Genomic DNA, 21,844 nt, shown 5'->3' with positions numbered 1-21,844 from the left:
GTAAGTAACAGATGCATGCGTGCAGAGTGAGACAAATGCATTTTGGATGCACACCTCCTTCCCATTGTTTGCAGACAGATGCAGGCAGGCCCGGGGCTGGTTGGCAGTCCATCTGCGTGCCGTACAGGTGGGGCTTAAATGAACTGAGTTCTTTTAAGGTTAGAAAGTTTTCTGTACCAGCCCATAGCAAATCCCTGGGGGAGCCCCAATTGAGAAGTTCATTTCCTATTATCGACACTGCTGAGGAGTCTTGCTCGTGGTTAGAATGCTTTGTCTTTGGAGACTGCTTGGGTTCTGGGAGGCCAGACAGTGTCTCTTACTTGGATGCAGCATGGAAATAGGCACGAGCTGGAAGAGAGTTTTGTTCAGCCTGATAGGGTGGTCATAGAAGGATTCTCTGGGGAGCTAACACCCAGTTAGTCACCTCACAACCTTCGTAGTTACTAAACCACGAAGTTGTGTGGGGACAGAATGCGCAGGCACCAGGAGTGGCCATTGCCAAGGCCTCTAGCTGGAAATGTGATTGTTTCTGAAGACCAGCAAGACAGCTGGAGAGTCATGGGGAGGGTGGTGGGAGAAGAGACAAGTGCTGAAGGGATGAAATGGGAATGAGCGATGCCAAGATGCTGAAGGTTGGCTCGTGGGGCCGATGGAACAGCCACCACGTCAGAGAATACACCTCTGGCCTTCTGGGTGAGTCAGTGCCCACGGGAACTCCACAGAGCCCCACCCCTTCCCTGTTACAGGCTCCAGTTGTTGATGCCTGTAAGCTGCTTAGGAGCAGAGCCCACATCCATCTGGTCCGCTTTGGCATTTCCAGGGCCTTGGACATAGTAGTAGGTGTGCACTAACACCTGCTCATTGAATGTTGAATGACTGAGAGAACAAGTGAATGGGCTAACTAGTGAGGCCAAATCGTCTGACCCCACAGTTGAAATGTGAATTTCTTGCTCAGAATTCAGTCCCATTGACCTTCAAGCACTTAGAATCTTCCAGATCAGTTTGCTCCAGAGGGTCTTTGTCTTCTAACTTGTGCCTTAGGGAGTGACCCAACCTCACCTCAAAGACATATTCATGCATGTCTGCCACCAACCAGCCTTTGCTGGAAATGACACCTGGATCTGGGCGACCTGTCCCTTGGACCAGAGGGTGAAAAGCACAAAAAATGCAGCACAGCACATATTGTAAATGTACTACCACACAGCCCTGCAGGGCCACTCAGGAGAAGGGAGGTCTCGTTTGAAGTGCAGTGTGGGAAGCTGGGACACAAAGGCTCAGGAGACTGTGAAAGGGGACAGAGAGGGACAACTGGAAATGAGGCTGGGGACGAGGGTGGAGACAGATTATTAATCCCTAGCTAAGGTATTCGGACATCACTCTGCAGCCAGTGGGGAGCCATTACAGCTTTTAGGTGGGGAGGTGATGGAATCAGATGTGCTTGGGAAGTTCACTCTGGCAGGAAGCAGATGGACTTTGGGACAGGACCAGAAACGGAGGCCAGTAAGAGGCTGGTGCCATGGCCTGCATCAGGGAGGACGAGGACTGTGGGAAGTGATGATGTTTCACACTGTACTGGGCTCTATGTAAAATTTTGTTAAAACTTAAGAGGCAGAGGTTATCCTCAAGAAGCTGACAACCTCACTAGGAAGCTAGAACCGTGCAAACAACGAGTTTAGGTGGGGCTGCTGATTTCTAGTGCTTAGTCCAACAGTTCTGGTCATGACATTGGCCTTGGGTCAGCACTGACAATCAGCGCAAGCACGACCAGAAACTGGCAGGTACCAGTAAATATTTATGGAACCAGTGGAAGACAGGTAGAGAAATGCAGAGCACCCAGAAACTAGGCTTTGAATCAGAAAGCAGGTCCAGGACTTCAAAGATGCCACGTCTGTTTCACCATTAACCATACAGATGGCAAGTCTGACCCAGTTCCTGAAGAAGGGGGCCTTCAGGCAGCTCATCCAGCCCAATGGGGAAGAAGGACTCGTCAGCAATGCTTGAGATAGAAAAGGTGTTCATCAACTGCAGGACTCATTCTGTCCCGAGATGGTGAACCCTAAGGGTTAACCATCCACAACCTCTCCACCAGCAGGCTCCCTAACTGGCATCCATATTCTTTAATTTTTTTTCATTCACTCATTTATTCATTCCAAGATTGCTAATTACATTCAATGTTACATACTGAATGCAGACCTGGCTCCAAAACATGAACTTGTCCCCAGTATGACACACTTCCTCTCTATAATAAAAAAGGGGGCCCTCCATGTGCACCATGTCCAGGGCAGAAGAGGGTCATCTTCAGCCTCTTCCCCAACTATCAGGATTATGGGACATCAGAGTGACCCCACGCCAGAGCACAGGAGGGCCTGCTGGAATGCTCTGGGATGTACAGGGAAACCAGAAGCTGGCTGATTCTCGGAATCAGAAAGTGGCTTTATCAGTCTTGAGGTCACACCCTATGCGGGGTCCTCTCTGATGACTAGGACATCAGCTCCAAGACCAGCCATGTTGCACAGAGAGGCATCAGAGCATCTGTCCCGAAGCTCTTTTCCTAGTTGTCACTAATGCAAGGAGCGAATGATGCAATCATTTTCTTCTGTCGGGCCCCCCACAGAGCCTCGTGCAGTGGTCTGCATGTAATCACGGCTCAGGAGTGAATTTCTGGTGGTTGATGCCCCACAGAAACCCCAAAATGTCTTTTCTGCCTCTTTCTGGGTATGTGGACATAAGTGATGCCCACCCAGTTTTTGCTCCCTGTCCACTGGCTCCCAGGCAAGCCCATATGGGCACCTTCCAACTATACTGATACAGTGATAGCTAACATCTAGTGATTTACTAAGCACATTATATGCATTATCTTATTTAATCTTTAACACTTCCCTGAGACATGTCTCCTGTTACCCCCATTTTGCCTATGAGGAAGCCATGTCTTAGAAAGGATAATCATTGATATGACTTTTGCAAGCGTTGACGAGAGGCCCTTCACCATGCTTTTCTCTGTTATCCAGGGATACCATCGACCTCGGCACTACATTGCAACTCAAGGTAAGTGTCCTCCTCTCCCGCTAAAGGGCCCTTGCCCTTCACTGAAAAGAGGAGTGAGCTTCTCCCAGCAGAGAAGTGGTGTAGGAGTCTGGCTGGAGTGCCTCCGGAGGTCTTGAGATTGCTCATTGGATTGTTTTGGAAGGAAGGAGGCGACAAGTTCAGCTGCAGCAGGGAGGGACCTGAGTGAGAGAGGGAGGAGGTGTGATGAGGAAGTGGTCAGGCAGGACACATCTAAGCAGAAGCCTCAAGCATGAGCCACCAAAATGCACCACCCAGAAGTGGAGCTGATGATGGCCCTCCCCCCCAGCATGTGTGCCCAGACCAGAGAAGTAGTCAGCTGTCCTAGAGAACATCTCAGCAGTGTGTAATCAGAAGGCCGAGCAATGGCCATACCTCTCAAGGCCTTCTGGGAGGAAATCCTGTGGATAATCATATATGTGAACAGTGACATATGTAATGATACTCTTCACAGTGTTATCTATAATAGGAAAAAAGGTGAAAAATCTTTTTTATTTTATTGATTATGCTGTTACAGTTGTTCTATTCCCCCTTTCATTCCCCTCCACCCTACCCCCCCATCCCCACCATTACCCCCCCTTTAGTTTATGACCAAGTGTCTCAAGTCCTTTAGATTCTATATTTCCCATGCTATTCTTGCCCCCCCCCTTCTATTTTCTATCTGCTGTCTATGCTACTTATTTTCTGTACCTTCTCCCCCTTTCTCCTCCTCCCACTCCCCTGTTGCTAACCCTCCTTGAGATCTTCATTTCTATGTTTCCACTCCTGATCTAGCTGTCCTCTTAGTTTGCTTTCCTTTTAGGTGTGGCTGCTAATAACTGTGAGTTTGTTGTCCTTTCACTGTTCATGTTTCTTTAACTTCTTTTTCTTCGATAAGTCTCTTTAACATTTCATATAATAATGGCTTGGTGATGATGAACTCCTTGAATTTGATCTTATCTGAGAAGCACCTTATCTGTCCTTCCATTCTAAATGAAAGTTTTGCTGGATAGAGCAATCTTGGTTGTAGGTCTTTGGATTTCATGACTTGGAATACCTCTTTCTAGCCTCTTCTTGCCTGTAAGGTCTCTTTTGAGAAATCCGCTGACAGTCTGATGGGAACTCCTTTGTAGGTGACTGTCCCCTTAGTGCTTGCTGCTTCTAGGATTCTCTCCTTCATTTTAATCTTGGCTAATGTAATGATGATGTGCCTTGGTGTGTTCCTTCTTGGGTCCAACTTCTTTGGGATTCTCTGAGCTTCCTGGATTTCCTGGAAGTCTATTTCCTTTGCCAGATTGGGGAAATTCTCCTTTATTATTTGTTCAAATAAGTTTTCCACTGGTGGCTGTGCCTTTCCCCCTTCTGGTACCCCTACAATTTGGATGTTGGAGCGTTTAAAGATGTCCTGGAGGTTCCTAAGACTCTCCTCATTTCTTTGAATTCTTGCTTCTTGACTCTTTTCTGTTTGGCCATTATTTGCTTTCTTCTGGTCCACTCCATTGATTTGAGTCCCAGTTTCCTTTTCATTGCTATTGGTGTCCTGTGCAATTCCATTCATTTCAATTAGTTTTGTCTTCATATATTTGTCTAATTTGTGGGTATAATCAACCAGTTCTGTGAGGATCCTGATGACTAGTGTTTTAAACTGTGCGTCTGAGAGTTTTGCTATTTCTTCTTCGCTTAGATCTGTGGGCTCTGGGGCTTTGAGATCTTCCTGCGACATTTTTGGTCTGTTCTGGCCCTTTAAGTGTGAGAAGCAGCGCCTTGGACTCCCAGGTCGCTGGGTTGTGACGCTGTATGTGGGGGCATGGTCAGAGTGGGGAAATGGCGGCACCCTCTGCTGTTTCTCACAGCTGGGTGAGGAATTAGCGCCTTACTTGGTTCACCTGGGCCGGGCCACTCAGAGTCGCTGGGTTATGACGCTGTATGTGGAGGTGGGGTCAGAGCAGGGAAATGGCGGCGCCCTCCACTGCCGCTTGCCGCGGGCACCTGCCGGGCCTGGTCCAACTGCCCACTCCCTTGCCTGTCCACCCACACACAAATGCGCGACCACAGTCAACACGCAGCACCGCTCCCCTGCTGTCTTCCCTGCGGTCGCTCGCCTGGTCGCTCGCTCGGTCGCTCACTAGGTCCAACCCTGCGCCTGGATTCCGCACGTCTGGATTCCACGTCTGAGTCCATCTGACCGAGTTTTCCTGTGCAACCCCGCTCCACCAGCCGCTGGTTTCGCCCCTTACCGGTCAGGCTGAAGAATTTGTTGTTAACGGACTTCCGAAAAGTTCAATTTTCCGTGTTCTGGCTGTGTTTTCTGTTGCTAATATTTAGTTGTCTCTAAACTTGGTTGTGTGAGAAGGCACAGCACATCCACCTATGCCTCCATCTTGGCGGAAGTCCTTGAAAAATCTTAAGTACCCAACAATTGCAAGGTTGGCTAACTTGCAATATTTCTCTATTATGGAAAATTATGCAGCTGTGAAGAATATCATGCTTGGTAAGAATTTTTAAGGGTATGGGAAATGCATATAGTAGATATGATGCTCTTATTATAGTAAATATATACATATACAGATATGTATGTCTGTATATGTATAGAAAATGGCATTCAAATTTTTATATTGAATACACATAGGAGTACTCTTGTAATTTTTTAAATGATGAAGGCCCGGGATATTGAAAGAGGATTTTCTGAGGAAGTTGTTTCGGGTCCTCAGGTCCCATCTCCCCTCTTTCCTTGTCTGCTCTGGTCCCCTTTTCTGTCCAGGCTCGTGGAGGAGGCTCGTGTGTCTTCTCTGTGCTCTCAGCACATGGCCCCTGGCAGCTCTCCACCCTCCAGCCCTCTCTACCCAATCTCCTTCCTGTCTCATTGAGGTTCTGAAGCCCAATTTTTGTAAAAACTCCCCTAAGCTCTATCATTAATCCATATTACTGTCCTGATAAGGGGATGGGTCAGGGCAAAGGGGCTCGCAGGAACGGGTGAGCAGGAGGGTGAGGGAGGGAGGAGGAGAGGGGCTGGCAAGTTTGCAGTGTGGCCTTTCTTACCCAAACTCTGACCTCACAAGCCTCAGGCCCCAGGCTCAGCTACTTGGGTGTCCCAACCAGGATTCCTCAGCCTCACTGTCGCTCACCCATATGAAGCCAGGACCAAGCAGCCAGAAGGGACAGCTTCCTGGCTGCCTCCTGTCACTTGTGGTCTTTGACCTTGTTGTCTCCTTCCCTGTTGGCAGGTCCAATGCAGGAGACTGTAAAGGACTTTTGGAGGATGATCTGGCAGGAGAACTCAGCCAGCATCGTCATGGTCACCAACCTCGTGGAGGTGGGCAGGGTAAGCCCCTCCTGCAATTACTCGGATAGAGGATGCTGGTGCTGCACACCTGAGCATGTCTCTTCATGCATTGTGCCAAGGGCCTCCTGTCCAGTATTTCACCCCTGCAGCCACCTGCGAGGGAGAAATCCTTGCTTCTGTTTCACACTCAAGGGATGTCCTATCCTTTCAAGCCCCCTACTTCCTTCTTCCACCCCCACTCTACGTTGATGCCATCATCTCATAGTTTAAGGAAACGTAAGCCATCAGACGTGAACCGCCACATCTTTACACCACAAAGCTTGTATCTCCTTGTGTCTACAACCATCTCATTCTTCCCCTCTATCATCAGGCCGAACCACAAAAGTGACTTTTCAATGACCCAAATGGTAGAATACCGACCGATTCTTTGGCTCAGCCCAACACAGTGGAAGAAGTGACTATTGCCCTTTCAAAGGCAACCCCAGAGCCTTGACCCATGGATTCTGCTCAAGAGTTCTCTCGTGTCCCCTGTCACTTAAAATATAATTCTCTTTCTGACTGCTGGATGTTTGCAGGCAAACATCTTGAGTACCTTCCCTTTTAAAAATACACCATAGGTGAACAACAATGATTCTCTTGCCCCTCCTTTTCTGCCAAACTCTAAAGATCGGCACGCAGACCCTGTCTCTGGTTTTCTCCTGCCCACCGCCATCAGTGTAGCCCGTCCCGCCATCCCACCCACAGTGACGCTGTCAGTACCACCGCATCCTCCATGTGGACCAGTCCAGCAGCCACTTCTCTCTTCTCATCCTATTCGACCACTCAGCAGCATTCGACCCTTTGCTCCCTGACCTCTAAACCACCACCTTCTTCAGGGTTCAGACGTTGGTCTGCTGCTCTGCTCTATCTCCAGGCCCTCCTGGGTGGTCCTCAGCTCCTCCTAGGGTTTAGACATGGAAGTGCTGTGCCCAGCTTGCTGTCACCTGCTTGGTAAACTGAGGCATGCGGGTGGGCGGGCTGCTGGATTCACAGGCAGGGTGCACACACGCTAGAAGGAAGAGGGGCTCTCTACTTAGGGGCTAAGTAAAGAGTGGGCAGGTAAGTTTTTGCTTTGGCTAGAACTAGATAATTCATCAAAATAGAGTCCTGGCCTCCGAGATCATGGGGAAGGGAGATCTGGGCTGTGACTATAATCCAGGAAAGGGTTGTGGACGTCTCCTGCCCTGATAGGAGTGCAGTAGAGACTCGACCCTTGAGCCCACTCCATTCCCAGTTTTACAGATGAGGAAACAGACCCAAAGGGGCGGAATAACTACCCTGAAGTCACCCAGCTGGGACCCACACAGGGTCTCCAACTCTCGATTCTCATCCTAGTGAGTGCCCACAGGGCCTCCACCCAGGATGGCTCCCCAGGGACTAAGGCCCAGGCTGCGGCTACTGTGGACAAAGCGCCATACCAAGATTTAAGAATCCAGAGGCAAATTCCAGGCCGTTCTATAACGCATTCCACATCAGAGACAGGTTCCCTGGGTGGGTAGATCAGGAATCTAATTTGGATTTGGGAAGGGGACAGGAAATCCATCTCTTGATGGGACTCCTGCTCGGCCAAGCCCTGCACCAGACCCCATCGTGTGTTAACTTCATTCTTCTCACAGTGGTACAAGACAGCACTCTGGTAACTGTTCAGATGCCCTGGCTTTGCATCCTGGCTCAATCCCTTCCTAACTGTTGACCTTGGGCAATTTTCTTAGCCTCCCTGTGCTTCTGATTACTCATCTGTAAAATGGGGATAACGATATCTACATGATTATAAGTGATAAGTGATTAAAACAATACATGTAAAGAGTTTATAGGAGACAGTGTTAGACACAGTGAATACTCAAGAAGTACACCTGTCATCATTCATAGAAGCTTAGGCTCAAAGAGGCCTTTAGCACGTTCTGAAAGCTGCACAGCTGCTGACTGTTAGAATCATGCAATTCACCCATTTGCCTCCAAAGCCTGTGGCGCCCTACCAGCGTTTCCCTAAGTGGGTTCCACGGGATGCTGGTCTGCAGGATGCGTAGTGAGAAGAGGGTTCCATGGTTAAATACGTTTGGGAAATGCTGTGTGCTCTTTGCCCCTTCCGGAGAGTCAAAAACTAAACCGAACCAAACCAAACATTAGCAGTAGCACGTGAATCCCACTGAGCAGTCCTCTAGCAAAACAGCCCGTTTAATTTTGTCTAATCCAGCATTTCCCAAACTCATTTGACCACAAAACCTTTTTTGTTTGTTTTTTGTTTTCTTGTTCTTTACCTAACACCTATTAGCACCCAGCGGAACACACTGTGGGAAATGCCACTGTAGGCCGTGCGGCGTCCCCCGGAATGGTAATGCTTTTGTTCTTTTAAGGGGAAAACCATGATCTCTTTTTCCTCCTGCAGAGTGTGATTTAGAGTCGAATGGGGGAATGGCTTGTTCATAGCGTCCGTACCCACTGCCCAGGCAGAAAGCCGCAGCAGAGTCTTCCCTTCAAGCCCAGCACCTTCCATCCTCCCCAAGCTGAGAACCTTCTCCTTCCAGCCCCCCAGTGACCAATTCTTACTACTAATGTCCCTCTCCCGACCACTTCCACTTTCACCTCCTCACTATTTCCCACCTTTTGCTCTCATCTCTACTATGCTGGTATCAGCTGCCCCAGCCTGATATACCATTCAGCCAAAGGTAGAAAACCGGCCACGTGACCTTGGACAAGCCACCAAACCCTCCAAACTTGAGTATTATTTTCATCTGTAATGTGGGGGTACCACTTCCCACCTATCTCACCTAGATCTATAATTCGATAACGGATATCAAAATTATAAGGAGCTCTGCGAAAGAAGGTACTACCATGATCCCTGATGGCTCCAGCTGCTCTGGGAGTGAGCCTGGCCCTGTGCACTCTGCTGATCCCTGGCCAGCTGAGAACCCCTTGGACTGAAATGCCACCAAAGTCACCCTTGGGTTTATGTGAACAGGAAAGCCAGATGAGGCGGCTGCTTACACTCAGCCACCTGCTCATGTGTCCTTGTCTCTGTCCCTCCACACAGGTAAAGTGTGTGCGATACTGGCCGGATGACACAGAGGTCTATGGAGACATTAAAGTCACCCTGATTGAAACAGAGCCCCTGGCGGAATATGTCATACGCACCTTCACGGTCCAGAAGGTAAGCATCCCTGTGGCTGTGGGCAGCCTGTCCACTAGGAGCGCCAGCTGGTCTGTCCAGGATACACAGTGAGTGAGGTTCACTCTGTATCTCACTCACTCTGATTGACAGATCAGCAACCCAGTTACATGTGGCTCCTGAGCCAAAGGATCCCACCTCCAGCAAGAGAGATGAATAGAATTCAACAAATAAATGGCATAATTACCTGTGATGATTAAAGCCAAAAAAGAAACATGCCACAAGTGGAGATAAGAGGTGAGCAGAGAGGGCACCCTGGAGGTGGAGGCATTTAGACAAACAACGAAAAGGAAATTTTTTCAGCATGTTCTAGGCCTGTGGGTCTCAACTCAGAGTAATTTTGTCCCTCAGGAGACCTTTGGCAATTTTTAGTTGTCAAAACAGAGGAAGGAGAGGTGCTTCTCCGAGGTACACCGGCAATGAAGAACCATCCAGTCCAAAATGTCAACAGTGTCGGAACCGGGAAACGCTGCTCTAGGCACTGAGAGGAGGAGGCCAGGCGGCAGGAGCTCAAGAGCAAGAATGTGATCTGCAAATTATTATTCTCATCCTTATAACTTTATTATTATAGAGCCATTGTTACTGTATCATTACTATTAGAATGATAGCTAACATTTATTTACTAAACCAGGTGCTTTGCATAAATTAACTCATTTAATCCTCCTAACAATCCCTTGAGGTAGATACTATTATTACTTTCATTTTATAGATGAAAAAATTAGGCACAGAGCATTTAAGTCAGTTGTCCAGAGCCACCCAGCTCCAAGGTGGCTGGAGAAGGATTTACACATGGTGAGCCCCTGGCTGGAAGTTCATTGTCACTTCCACTCCACCCCAGTCACCACTTTCTAAAAGCAACAGTGTTCACAGACCCAGTGGCCACAGGCCTGAGGATGCAGAGCACTGGGGACTTCAGTGCTTTGAGAACTGCACCCTCGGGATTTGACAAGGGCGTAGTTGTGTGCTGGACCTACTGTTTGCTCCCTGCAGCGCCCCCACTGGATGGAGGACCACAGCTACATTGATGTGGTCTTAGGTCAGTTTCCTTAGAAGCAGAGCCAGAGACAGGAATTCAGATGCACGAGGTTTATCAAGGGACCGCTAAAGAGAGAAATTTGGAAGAGAGGAAGGGAAGCAGAAGAGAGAAGGGGAAGTCTAGCCTTGGCCTGATTCACAGGGGCCTCAGAGCATAAACCACACCATAGAGTTGACCCCTTGCCTCAGTTGGGCACTGAGGGGTTACCGTCAGGGTGAGCTGGCTCCTGTCAACTGAGGGTACTTCTCCAGAAAGGGGGTACCTGTGAATCACTAGCAGCCCACATTCCTGCAGCTGAGACCCAGAGCACAGCACCCAGAGAGGACCTGGGTGGGGCACCCATCTCATCTACCACACGGTGACTGGGGACATGACGGCCCATCTTGGCCCCAGACCCTAGGCAGGGAGGCCTTGGGGAATGGCAGGCAGCCCAGCAGGTGGAGTCCTTTCTTAGATTGTCTTTTTGTTTTTCTTTCAATCGCAAGGGACCGTACTGCCCCTAGGAAGACACAGGCCTTGGGGTTCTCTCGACGTGCCCAGGCTCTGCACTGCATTCAGGCAGGAGCCCAGCGAGCACTGCCTGGGTTGTTGTCTCAAAGTCGGTTCCTGAGCTGGGGACCCAGAAATCAACAGGAAGCAGTGTCTGCCCTTGAAGAGAACACAGTCCATCAGGGAGACATAGTCACAGCGCAGGCTGGTCAGGGCGCAGACGAGGGCTTCCCGGGGCTGAGCTGATTCAGAGGATAGAGTGAAAACCCCCCAAGTATTCCTGAAGCTGTTTTCTCTTTTCCTACTTCAGCTTGACCGGTGGTGCCTTCACTCAGGCCTTTGTTCACTCCCAGCTGGGCCCTCCTGGGCCCTGCAGCAGCCTCCTAATGGGGCTTCCTGCCTCTGGCCTTGCCCCGTCTCAGTTTGAGTTTCCAAGAAGCAGAGCCTGAGACCAGGATTCGGATCCCCTTGATGGTGTGTCACTGTGAGGAGGAGGGGACGGAGGGAGGCAGGACAGGGCAGGCAGAAGGATCTGAGCAAGGTGTCGGTCTCAGCTGGGAACCAGCCTCATCCTGGTCCCACTCTTGGCTCCCAGCCCAGGAAAGGTGGCTGCTTCAGGGCTGAGAGCAATTCTTTGAATAAGGAGTAATTCTGAGCCGTCTGCAGCCAAGGGTCAGAGTAGCTGGGGCGGGCAGCAGGGGGGCTGGCCCAGGAAGGGGGCTGGGTGGCCATCAGTGGTGCTCTCAGCACAGCCCCCCAGTACACCCAGCCAAATCCCTCCTCCACATGGTATCTGGCGTGACCCTTCTACAATGCAAATCTGACATACTGCCCCTTCTGTGCAGCCCTCTGGGCAGCCTCTCTGTCACTTTCAGTCACTGCCTCTGGGACAAGTCCAAAAGGCCTGAAGGTGGAATTCCAGGCCTTTCAGGATCCAGCACCCACTCAGTCGCCCACCCCAATCCTGCTGTCCGCCCTTGTCCGTCTTCCATTCGCTCTGGAGTTGCCCTGGGCTGTTTGTGATTCTGCACACGTTTGGTGCAAGGTCCCACCCCGTGCTCTGCCTGCGCTGCCTCTCTGCCTAGGAAGCCCTCCCTCTCTTCAACCAGGATGTTCAGGCAGTGGTATATCCTGACGCTTAGGAGTTCAGACCGGGGGGACCGGCAGCCAGGGTTCAGATTGTAACGTCACAACTTCCTAGTCGTGTGACCTTGGGCCTGTTACTTAACTTTGCTCAGTCTCAACTTCCTCGTCCATAAAGAGGAGATGCAGCTGTGCATTATTAGCACACTGAAGGCTCTGACAAGCCCTGCAGTCACGCAGTCACTTTCACTGGCTCTGCTTCCCAAGTTCCCAGACGTAACAGATCCCAGAGTCCCTCTGTGCAGCAGCGCCCAGGAACCCTCTGAGGGCCTGACCTCCCGGCAGCAGGGAGGCTGGTTCCTCAGCACCGCAGCCCTAGCTTCCCACGGGTGCTGGACAGGGTGTGTGGGGGCAGCAGCTGGAGGAACAGGGGCCCGTTCTCTCTTCAGAAAGGCTACCATGAGATCCGGGAGCTCCGCCTCTTCCACTTCACCAGCTGGCCCGACCACGGCGTCCCCTGCTATGCCACTGGCCTCCTGGGCTTTGTCCGCCAGGTCAAGTTCCTCAACCCTCCTGAAGCTGGGCCCATCGTGGTCCACTGCAGGTAAGTGAAAGTCCCCTTCCCACCCCCACCACTGACCAGCTCTAAAAGGGACCCTCTGCAGCTCTGCTCTACCAAGGAGGGAGATGCCATCTTATCCAGTGGCCTTTATTCTTTGCCTTAAAGACTCCCCTGTCTGTGTCCTCAGCGCCCAGTGATTTCTGCTGTGGTCTAACAAGAACAGTAGGCGTGGCCTCAGCAGTCATTGGACAAGTATGGACACTGAGGTGCTGAGCAGGCAGACACCTTGCTCGGGTCACACAGTGTGCAGTGGAAGGGCGGGGATATCTAATGTGCTTCCCTCCGGATGCTCGCACTCAGCTCCTGGATGTGGCAGTGGGCAGCCACTGTGGAAGGGGCTTCTCTTCACGTCTGTTATGTTAAAAATCAGTTGCTGGCCTGCAGGGTCCCTATCAGACAGTAGATGGGCAGTGTCAGGTTCCCCCTTACGGTGGAGAACAGGTATTTTCAGCTCTGACCTGGAAAGCTGCACTGGGAGGCTTTTAACCATCCCTAATGGACATGAAGTATCCCGTCAAGGGCATAAAGGATTGGAGGAGGGCGGATGTCCAGACCTGAAGGCCGGCGAGCCTGCCCCATGGCCCCACCCACCCACCCACCCACCTACCTTCCCACGGACTCCTTTTCAAGGTGACTGGGCCAGCCCGTCCTCCAGACCCTGCGTGCAGTTTGTCTTACTTATCCCTGCCCCATCAGAGCCTGGTCTGTCGAGGTCTTGAGTCAAGTCACAGAGAGGCTCCATAAACTGAGTGCGCAGTGTCAGAACCCTCCTTTTCTCATGCGGCATCTACTTTCCCTCCCCGCAACCCGGAGGTGGGGATCAGAAATCCCGTTTCACAGACGGCCAGGCGATTGAGGACTAGGAGGTCACACTCTCATACCCCCTGGGCTCTCTAAGAGTTTCGCGTCTATTCTCTGCTTTCCATCTCTTTACAATCCAAGGACAATAGAAGGTTAGCCTCCAAGTCTCGTGCCCCAAAAAGCAGCCGGAGCAGAGGAAGGGGAAGAGGGAGACCATGGCAAACAGTGAGCAGTCCTTCCTTGCACGATGCCTCCATGTCTCATCTCTGTAGGAAGTCACCTCAGTGCACCTGAGCAGACTGGCACCCAATCCCGGGGCTCTTCTGAAGACGAAATGGGTTAGCTAACATACGCTGGGTGCCTAAGGGAATTCTGGGCATACGTAAGCACTTAAAAATATCACAGTACTCTGCCTTCTAACGCTGTCCCCCACTCTGGACTGCCAACCCCTCAGGACAGGAACCAGGCCCTACCCACCTTCGCATCCCCAGTCCCAACCCCACCATCCAGTGCCTAAGAGGTGCCCAGTAAATACCATATTTTTGGACCATAAGATGCACCCAGGTTTTAGAGGAGGAAAATAGGGAAAAAATTGTTGAAGCAAAAAGCGTGGTACAATATTTAATAACATAACATAATATTTCACCAATGTAAATGTAAACAGAACTCAACAGCAGCACTAACAACCAATATTCCTCCCAAATAGGTTGGGGGGAGTACATCTTATAATCTAAAAAATACGGTAATTGTTGAGCATCAGTTGCATTCGTTTATTGAGAAATTGCTATGTAGCCAGGCACTGGGCAAAGCAATTTACATGCATTATGCTTTTTCCACATAATTTTATGCAGTTTACATGCATTGTGCTATCGATGCTACCTGGTGGGTCTATTTATTGTTTATCCGCTTCATTTGATGGGTGAGGGTATTGAAACCCGAAGCAGGTGAGTCATTTACCCAAGGGGGTCACGTAGCCAGTAAGCGGTAGAACAAGAGTTTGATCCCAGGAGGTCTGGCCCCAGAGAGCATGAGCTTAATTGGTATGAGATGCTGAAATAAACAGCTCAGTCCTCTGAGTGCTGCAGGGAGGTATGATGTATGCGGAAGAAAACAGAGGTTTGTGGACACCAGGTGAGGGATCCAAGATTCAAACTAAAGTTCTTTCCCCTAAAACAGATCAGTGATGAGACTGGGGAGAAGGCACAGGTGGGGTGACTTTTAGGCCCCTAAGACCCAGCCTGCTGAGTCCCTTATGGGAGTCTGGACTGCTGGGGATGAAGTGCACTTGGGCAAGTACAACGCAGACTTCCTTCAAACCAGGAAATGTTGCCGTACGTGAAGACTCTGCTTCCCACAGGTTACTTCCCAGACCACTGGGGGTGGGTTCCCAGGGGTCTGCTTTGCAGATCATTGTTGGTGACAGCGCCCACTGGCCTGTCCGCCTTGGACTCATGGTCAGCCAGAATCGCTTTCCTTATGGTTCCATCATTCTTCCTTTGTGTTCCTTTCATTTACATGGTGTGAGTCAAAGACACTCATCTCCATGTGAGAAATAAGACAGAAACGCGGCTGAGTGGCCTCCCTGACAGCCGGGCCTTCATTCCCAGAACCACATGCATTTAAGAAAAACACAGTCATGGCCTGCGGGTTTGGAGCTCAGCCCTGATCTAGGAGGTCCATGGGGTCCTCTTGAGGTTTTGTTTGTTTGTTTGTTTGTCATTTTGAACTTGGTCTGAGATCTCCTGAAGGAAGCCCTCGGCCATCAGAATCAAGTCTGAACCAGGAGACTTAACCCCAGACCAGGGTCTGGCAGCTGCTTGAGTTCATGGGTGCTCCTGCTCCATGGCCCTGGGAGAGCTGGTGCAGACGGAGCCAAACCCAGGGTGGGGACATGGGACTTGGGACTCATGCTCTGCTTTTGGGGCCACTCAGAAGAGCTGGTTTCTACCCTCACTCCCTGCTCTCTGATTTCTCCCAACTCTCCTTCCTTGCTTCCATCTATCAACCCATTTGCTGAAGAAGATAAAAGAGCGAGGGAAGGAAGTGGCTGACATATTTTTAGGCATCTCCAGTGTCCTAGGTACCTTCCAGGTGGGTCATCTTTAGTCAGCAAATGAGGACACTGTGCACATACATGTTGCATAAGCATGTGTATGCACTACGACTGTTATTACGACCAGGAGAGTGAGAGCACAGACCCTGGAGCCAGCCTGCCTGGGGTAAAGTCCCAGCTGCACCACTTGCCAGCCGTGGGCTCTCATGCAAGGGAAGCGCCCTGTGCCTCAGTTTTCCCACCTGTGAAATGGGGTGAGAAACTTCCTAACAACCTCATCAGAGAAACAGTGGATAACACTGGTGAAGCACCTAGAACAATGTCTGGTGCTTGGTAAGTGCTGGGTAAGAGTTTGCCAAATGCAGGCAACAAAAATAGGCCAACCCTGGTGGAAGAGCCCCAGAGACAAACAGTGCTCTCCCATTCTGCAGTGAGAGACCTGGCACTCTAAGTTTAGCCATTTGCTTAGGGTCTCCCAGTAACGTTGAGGTTCAGACCATTCTGTCTGACCTCTGCAGCATGTCACCTCTTTGCAGGGTCCCTGGGGACAGGGCTGAATGTCAGAGGCCTATCCAGGGATGTTCCTGCCCCAAGTCCCTCACCCAGACCACTGTCCTTTCTTCCAGTGCTGGAGCCGGGAGAACCGGCTGCTTCATTGCCATTGACACCATGCTCGACATGGCTGAGAACGAAGGGGTGGTGGACATCTTCAACTGCGTTCGTGAACTCCGGGCCCAGAGGGTCAACCTGGTGCAGACAGAGGTGGGTCCTGGGGGACTGAGCCGGTCGACCGCTGGCAGCCCTGGCCCAGGAGAAGCCTGGTAGAAGCCTGGTAGAGCCCATGAGTGGTGGCGTCCTGCAGAAAAGGATCTGGGGGTGGGAGAAATGGCATTGAGCAAGACACCATAGAAGCTGGGACACCCCTGCCAGCCCTGGGGTGCCATAGCTCAGGGACTCCAACCAGTTGGGAATGGTGGTGAGTTCCCCGTCTCCCAGGGCATCTAAGCAGGGACTCGATGAGAGCGTTCAGGTATTCTTTGAATCATAGCCCTGCCTTGGGTGAAGGAGAAGAGAACTAGGGCAGGACTGGCGTTTACTGAATGCCTGCCCTGTGCTCAGCATTGCTTCAGTCACTGCCAGGCTGGCTTACTCAGGGAAGTTGCTGAGTTCTTGAACAAGGTGCTGGGGATTCCAGGGGAGAGAACACACAGCCCCTGCCTTAGGGAGAAGTAAACCTTCTGCACCCTTCTATCCAGCTGGAGACCCAGGACCCGAAAGAACTGGGAGGGTTTCGTCATTATTGCTGAACACCTACTATGTGCCCAGCATCATGACAGGTTCTTTGCATTCAGGGGATTGTTTCTACTCCTCACGACAACTCCATGGGGTAAATCCTGCTACTGCCCCCACTTTACAGGTGAAGGAACCGAGCACCTGTGTCCCCAGACTCTACCATAGCCAGGCAGTGCTAGGGCTCGGGTCCGCGTGACCTCCAGGCCTGGGCTCCTTCCCCTGCACCGCACCACCTCACCAGGCAGCCTCTCTGCCTGCCCTACCCTTGAGGCCATCGTGTGTCACTCCTGTAACCAGCCCATCTTCTGGTTCTGGTGAAGGCTCCAGGTGCCAGGGCTGGGGCTCATCGTCAACCCTGCAAAGGGAAACTACCTGTGGCCATGGGCATAGCCAGTCACTTACACGCTTAGCCACATGGGACCCTGCTGCAGCCCTGTGGCAGCTCCCACTGGCTGGTCTCCAGGCTTCCGGGGAGGCCTAAAGCCAGGAGGCCACTTCCTCCGTTCCCAGGGGGCGTGCCTGTGTCGCATGTTTGGGGAGCAGCCCCTGAGAAAAACAGTGGAGGGCAAGTGGTTGACGAGGAAGAGGATCCCAAGACACGCTGTTTGGTGAGAGTGACAGGAAGGACTCCAAGCTTTCTGACTCTGCTTAAGTGTTTTACGAGCTGTTAGACACTGTGGACACCTGGAGTCCTGTCCTGAGAGCTCCGCGACAGTGTGGAACATGCTCTCGCAAGTGTCCTCCCTGGGGGAGAGGGACTTAGTTCTTTGTCCCCGAACTCTTCACCTGGCATTGCTGGCGAGTCCTGTTGGGGGCCTTAACTCTGGGCTCTACTGGCTCACCCTGCACTCAGCCCAGGTGTGCCACTGGGACTAGGGAAAAGGCCTCCATGTGAATTCCAGATATCTGTGTAAGCAGCCTTGAGCAGGTCAAGGTGACAGCTGAGGGGACATGGGCAAGACACCAAGAGTGCCTGCTGCAGCATGTCCACAAGGTGCTGATTTTTTACCTGTGACTGTGCTGTTCAATCTTACACGAGGGACCAAACTCCCTGTGGCTCAGACAGTCACTGAAAAAAGCCATGGAAACTTGGCCCTTCCGGTTACAGGATAGGAAGGAGCTATTCTGCAGCGTAAGTCATGCCCATCCTTCACAGCCACAGGGTGGCAATGTGGACAGCGACCTCCCAGGCTGCTGTTCTTACCCAGTGCCCTGTCCCCTCCACCCCTGGCGCTGCAGGAGCAGTACGTGTTCGTGCACGACGCCATCCTGGAAGCGTGCCTCTGCGGCAACACCGCCATCCCCGTGTGTGAGTTCCGCTCTCTCTACTACAACATCAGCAGGCTGGACCCCCAGACCAACTCCAGCCAAATCAAGGATGAGTTTCAGGTAGGAGCACATCCCGGCTCAGTGACTTTGGGGGCACGGAGCACACTCCGGGGGCTTTCCTGGGGAGAACTGGTATGTCCACGCCCTCCCAGAGTCTGCAGCAGTAGACGCTGTAGAGTGAACTCCACAACGTAAAATGCACAGCCACAAGCCACTCTGGGCCCGTCACTCAGGGAGGGAGGCTGCCACTTGTTTTAACTCTCACTCTGTCTCTGAACTGAGGGCATATTTAGTTCCAGGCCAGGCTGTCCGTGGAGACAAGCAAACCCACACATGCTCTAAAATTCTCCAGACCTACCAGGGTTTGGCCCCTCAGGGCCTCTCACCCATCCTGAGCAGCCCCTCCAAGCATCTTTCCATTCTCAGCTTCGTCTGAGAGGCATGCTGGTGGAACTCATTTCCGCATTCAATCACAGTTTAACATTCATCAGAGATACCCTACCTCTGCCCCCAACCTTACAGCCGCCTGGCTAGCCCTCCCCACTAGCCTGCCCTTTAATGCAGTGCTGGCAGGTGTCGGGAGCCTGTGTCTGAGCCTGTGTGGGCGCATGTGTCCCCTGCAGCCTTGGCATCAGGGCGGTGGCACACAGTCCCTGGAAGAGGCTCTCAGTTCACGGGGCCTGGAAAGGCCAGCAGATGATGATGGAACGTCACCGCAGAAGAGGAACAGTACTGGGAAGGGCACCGGAAGTCCGAGCTTGGAGGATGGAGAAGGGAGTGTAGGCTGAGTTTGAACATCACTCACTGCCCTTCTGTTCTGGGCAAGCACCTGAGCTGTGTCTGTCTGTTCACCTTTGCGCCCACAGACCCTCAACATTGTGACACCCCATGTCCGGCCCGAGGACTGCAGCATCGGGCTCCTGCCTCGGAACCACGATAAGAACCGGAGCATGGATGTCCTGCCTCTGGACCGCTGCCTGCCCTTCCTCATCTCGGTGGACGGAGAATCCAGCAACTACATCAATGCAGCGCTGATGGACGTACGTAAGCTAAGCCCACCAGGGCCCTGACTACTCTCGCCAGGCATTGTCTCCTTGCTTTGGATCTTGCTGCCCCCAAGAACCTTTGTTCCCCCTGAAGGCCCTTGTCCAAACCTATGTATTAGCTGTGCTCTTGACTCTTTTGCCCCCATAAAGAGTCTGGAAAGAATTGACCAAAACTTTAAAGTGGCTCCCACAAGACCACAGGCTACCTAGTCCCTGCCCTGGCTGCCAACAGAGCTGACCCTCAGCCTGGAGTTTTGTTCGGGAAACACTACGTGCCAGGCCTTGGTTGGGCCCTGGGAACACTAGGTGGGGAAGACCTAGGTTCTGCCCCCAGGAGCTCCCAGGCAGATTAGAGGCAAGAATGAGGATGGCACCTTGTAGGTGCTCAGTAAATGCAGTGGGGACAGCAAAGGGAACATGGAGGGAATATGATTATTCTGTTAGGGGCACTGTCTCCTGCTTTCCCAGCACTGGCTGCCCAGCCCGACCTGGTTTGGGATTAGGGGCTTATGTCCCTGCCCCAGTAGGTTCACGCTCCTGACTTGGATGGTTCTACCCTGGGTCCTCCAGCTACTTCCGGTTCTTGTCCGTACACTTCTGGGATGCAGAGATGTTTGCAGCCGAAAAGAACTGGAATTGTCTCGTCTCATCCTAGTATTTTTCAGCAAGGGAAATTGAGGCTGTAGAAGGGAAGGAGACTAGCTGAAGGTCTTCCAGGGAGCTGGTGGGGACACCGGAACCCAGGAGCCCAGCTCACACTCTAGAGTGCATTCACCGAGTCTCCCCATGGTTTACTCGATCCTGTAGGACTCGGGCATCTTGCCTCCCGTGCTCAGGATTGAGAACACCATCGCCTGATTGAGGATGAGCCCTTCTAGTTCCCCTTCTCGACCACCCCTGAGGTCATGTCCACCCAGCCCACATGAGCCTCCCATTCCACCCAGAACAGGCAGGAACGTGAGCTACTCTCTTTTGAGGTCAAGACCAACTACTCCTCTGACCTCTGAGCCTTCTGAAACTCTCTTCCCCAGGGTCTGAGGTGTTGGAGGTGGGGAGATGACAAGAGATCTATCTCAGCTCTGTGGGGACCTGCCCTGACCTCTGCCCTGGGGGTGCCCAAGCCCTTCCTGGAAACCCTGGCTCATCAAGCAGGGAGTCTGGTCAGATTAAATAGCTGGGCTTGGAGGGCAGACCTCTGGCTTTAGCTTAGAGCATTCCAAGGTCAAGGCGCATAGATATGTATGTGTGCATGTGGAACCTGGCAGGGCACCCACACTTGCGAGCCCTTCCTAGCTTTGTCTTCCACTTGCCACAGCTCCCTGTCCCTGCCTCCCTCATCCAGGCGAGGATCAAACATGCTGCTGGCCTCCACTTGGTAGGTGAGACGTTGCCTGGAGCCACACGCCTTCTGAGGAGCTCTGAGGCTGATAGGATTCTCCTTGTCCACAGGGCATTTCTCCAGTGAGCCCTCACTGGGGCCTTTGCCTTCCTTACAAAAAACAAATCCTTATCTGTATTCCAGCTCAGTCTGTGCATTATCTGGTAACCATGGTAGCTTGGCTCCCAGCAGAAAAATATGAAGTCCTCTGGGTTAATTTTTAATGTTTCCCTGGTAAAGGATGATGTTATCCATGAAATGGATTGCTAGCTGATCCCTGAAACCCGGCAGGAGCACGGATCTGGAACATATTTCCAGATAAGGCTTTGTCAGGCATGCTGGCCTAATAGGGCATTTATCACAGGGACAGGGAATAGGGAAGAAAATAACATTCTCTGAGTGTCGGGCACCATGGCAGGCCCAGGACTTAGACTGCCTTGTTCCGCATTTGGCTGTATTATCATCCCCGTTTTGCGGATGACTACTGGCTGCCAGGGTATTTCCGTCACTATCTCAAGGTCAAGTCGCTGAGAAACGATGTCATCAACAGTCTGATCCCCAATTTTTTCAACTCTGAAAGCTTGGATTCTTTGCCATAGGTGGATGTTGGCAGCTAGAGTTTGGCTTTGGGAAAAATTAGTTTGCCCTCCCAGACCTTCCTCTGACCATTCCACTGGCCAGGAAAAGACCCTTAGAAGACAGGACCCCTAGTGCATAGGCAGCATCCACAGATACTAGGCATTTTTTTTCTGCCACAAAGTGCACTGAGAGATCACCTAACAGACGGGAGCTCTCCGTAATCCCTTTGGCGGGGTCTTTTGGCTGGGTGAGCTCCTCTCCCCTCCCCATCTTCCTGCTGACTTCTGACTCACCCGAAAATACCAGGACTCCAACAGGAACTCTCCCAAGAAAGCATGTTGCAAATGTGGACTATTTCTCAGGGCATCGAGTGTGCCCTTGCGCATGCTGAGGATGAAGAACGGAGCCAGGCGGTGCCTGCCCTGACAGGGGCTCACAGCTCAGTCCTTGCTTGCTGGTCTTTTCACATGTGAATCTCATTCAGTCATCACCCTAGAGTTCTGGTTCCCATTTTCCAGATAAAGCACCTGAGATCTGGAAAGATCTAATAACTCGCCAGGGCTTAGCACCAAGGAAAAGTCCCTTTGTGAATGGTGCTTGGATGA

The 21,844-nt window shown here is 51.7% G+C and overlaps 1 protein-coding gene across 10 annotated transcripts in view; it reads left to right on the top strand.

Moving 5' to 3' along the window:
* PTPRT (protein tyrosine phosphatase receptor type T) overlaps positions 1–21,844 on the top strand; it is a 925,330-nt gene that overhangs the window by 884,592 nt on the left and 18,894 nt on the right. For 4 of the 10 annotated variants that reach the window (XM_053671220.1, XM_053671218.1, XM_053671217.1 and 1 more), the window contains 8 exons: positions 3,009–3,045; positions 6,267–6,364; positions 8,637–8,696; positions 9,396–9,512; positions 12,588–12,742; positions 16,241–16,376; positions 18,147–18,296; positions 19,103–19,276. In XM_053671220.1, coding sequence (XP_053527195.1) covers positions 3,009–3,045; positions 6,267–6,364; positions 8,637–8,696; positions 9,396–9,512; positions 12,588–12,742; positions 16,241–16,376; positions 18,147–18,296; positions 19,103–19,276 — 927 coding nt within the window. The remainder of the gene's footprint in view (positions 1–3,008; positions 3,046–6,266; positions 6,365–8,636; positions 8,697–9,395; positions 9,513–12,587; positions 12,743–16,240; positions 16,377–18,146; positions 18,297–19,102; positions 19,277–21,844) is intronic. The other 6 variants (XM_053671225.1, XM_053671224.1, XM_053671222.1 and 3 more) reach the window with 3 other exon arrangements.

This window comes from Artibeus jamaicensis, unplaced genomic scaffold (assembly GCF_021234435.1).
Source record: "Artibeus jamaicensis isolate MK-2021 breed Jamaican fruit bat unplaced genomic scaffold, CSHL_Jam_final contig_685, whole genome shotgun sequence".
Taxonomy (NCBI): Eukaryota; Metazoa; Chordata; class Mammalia; order Chiroptera; family Phyllostomidae; genus Artibeus; species Artibeus jamaicensis.
Note: the sequence above shows the minus strand (reverse complement) of the source record. Positions and strands in the feature narration are given on the sequence as shown.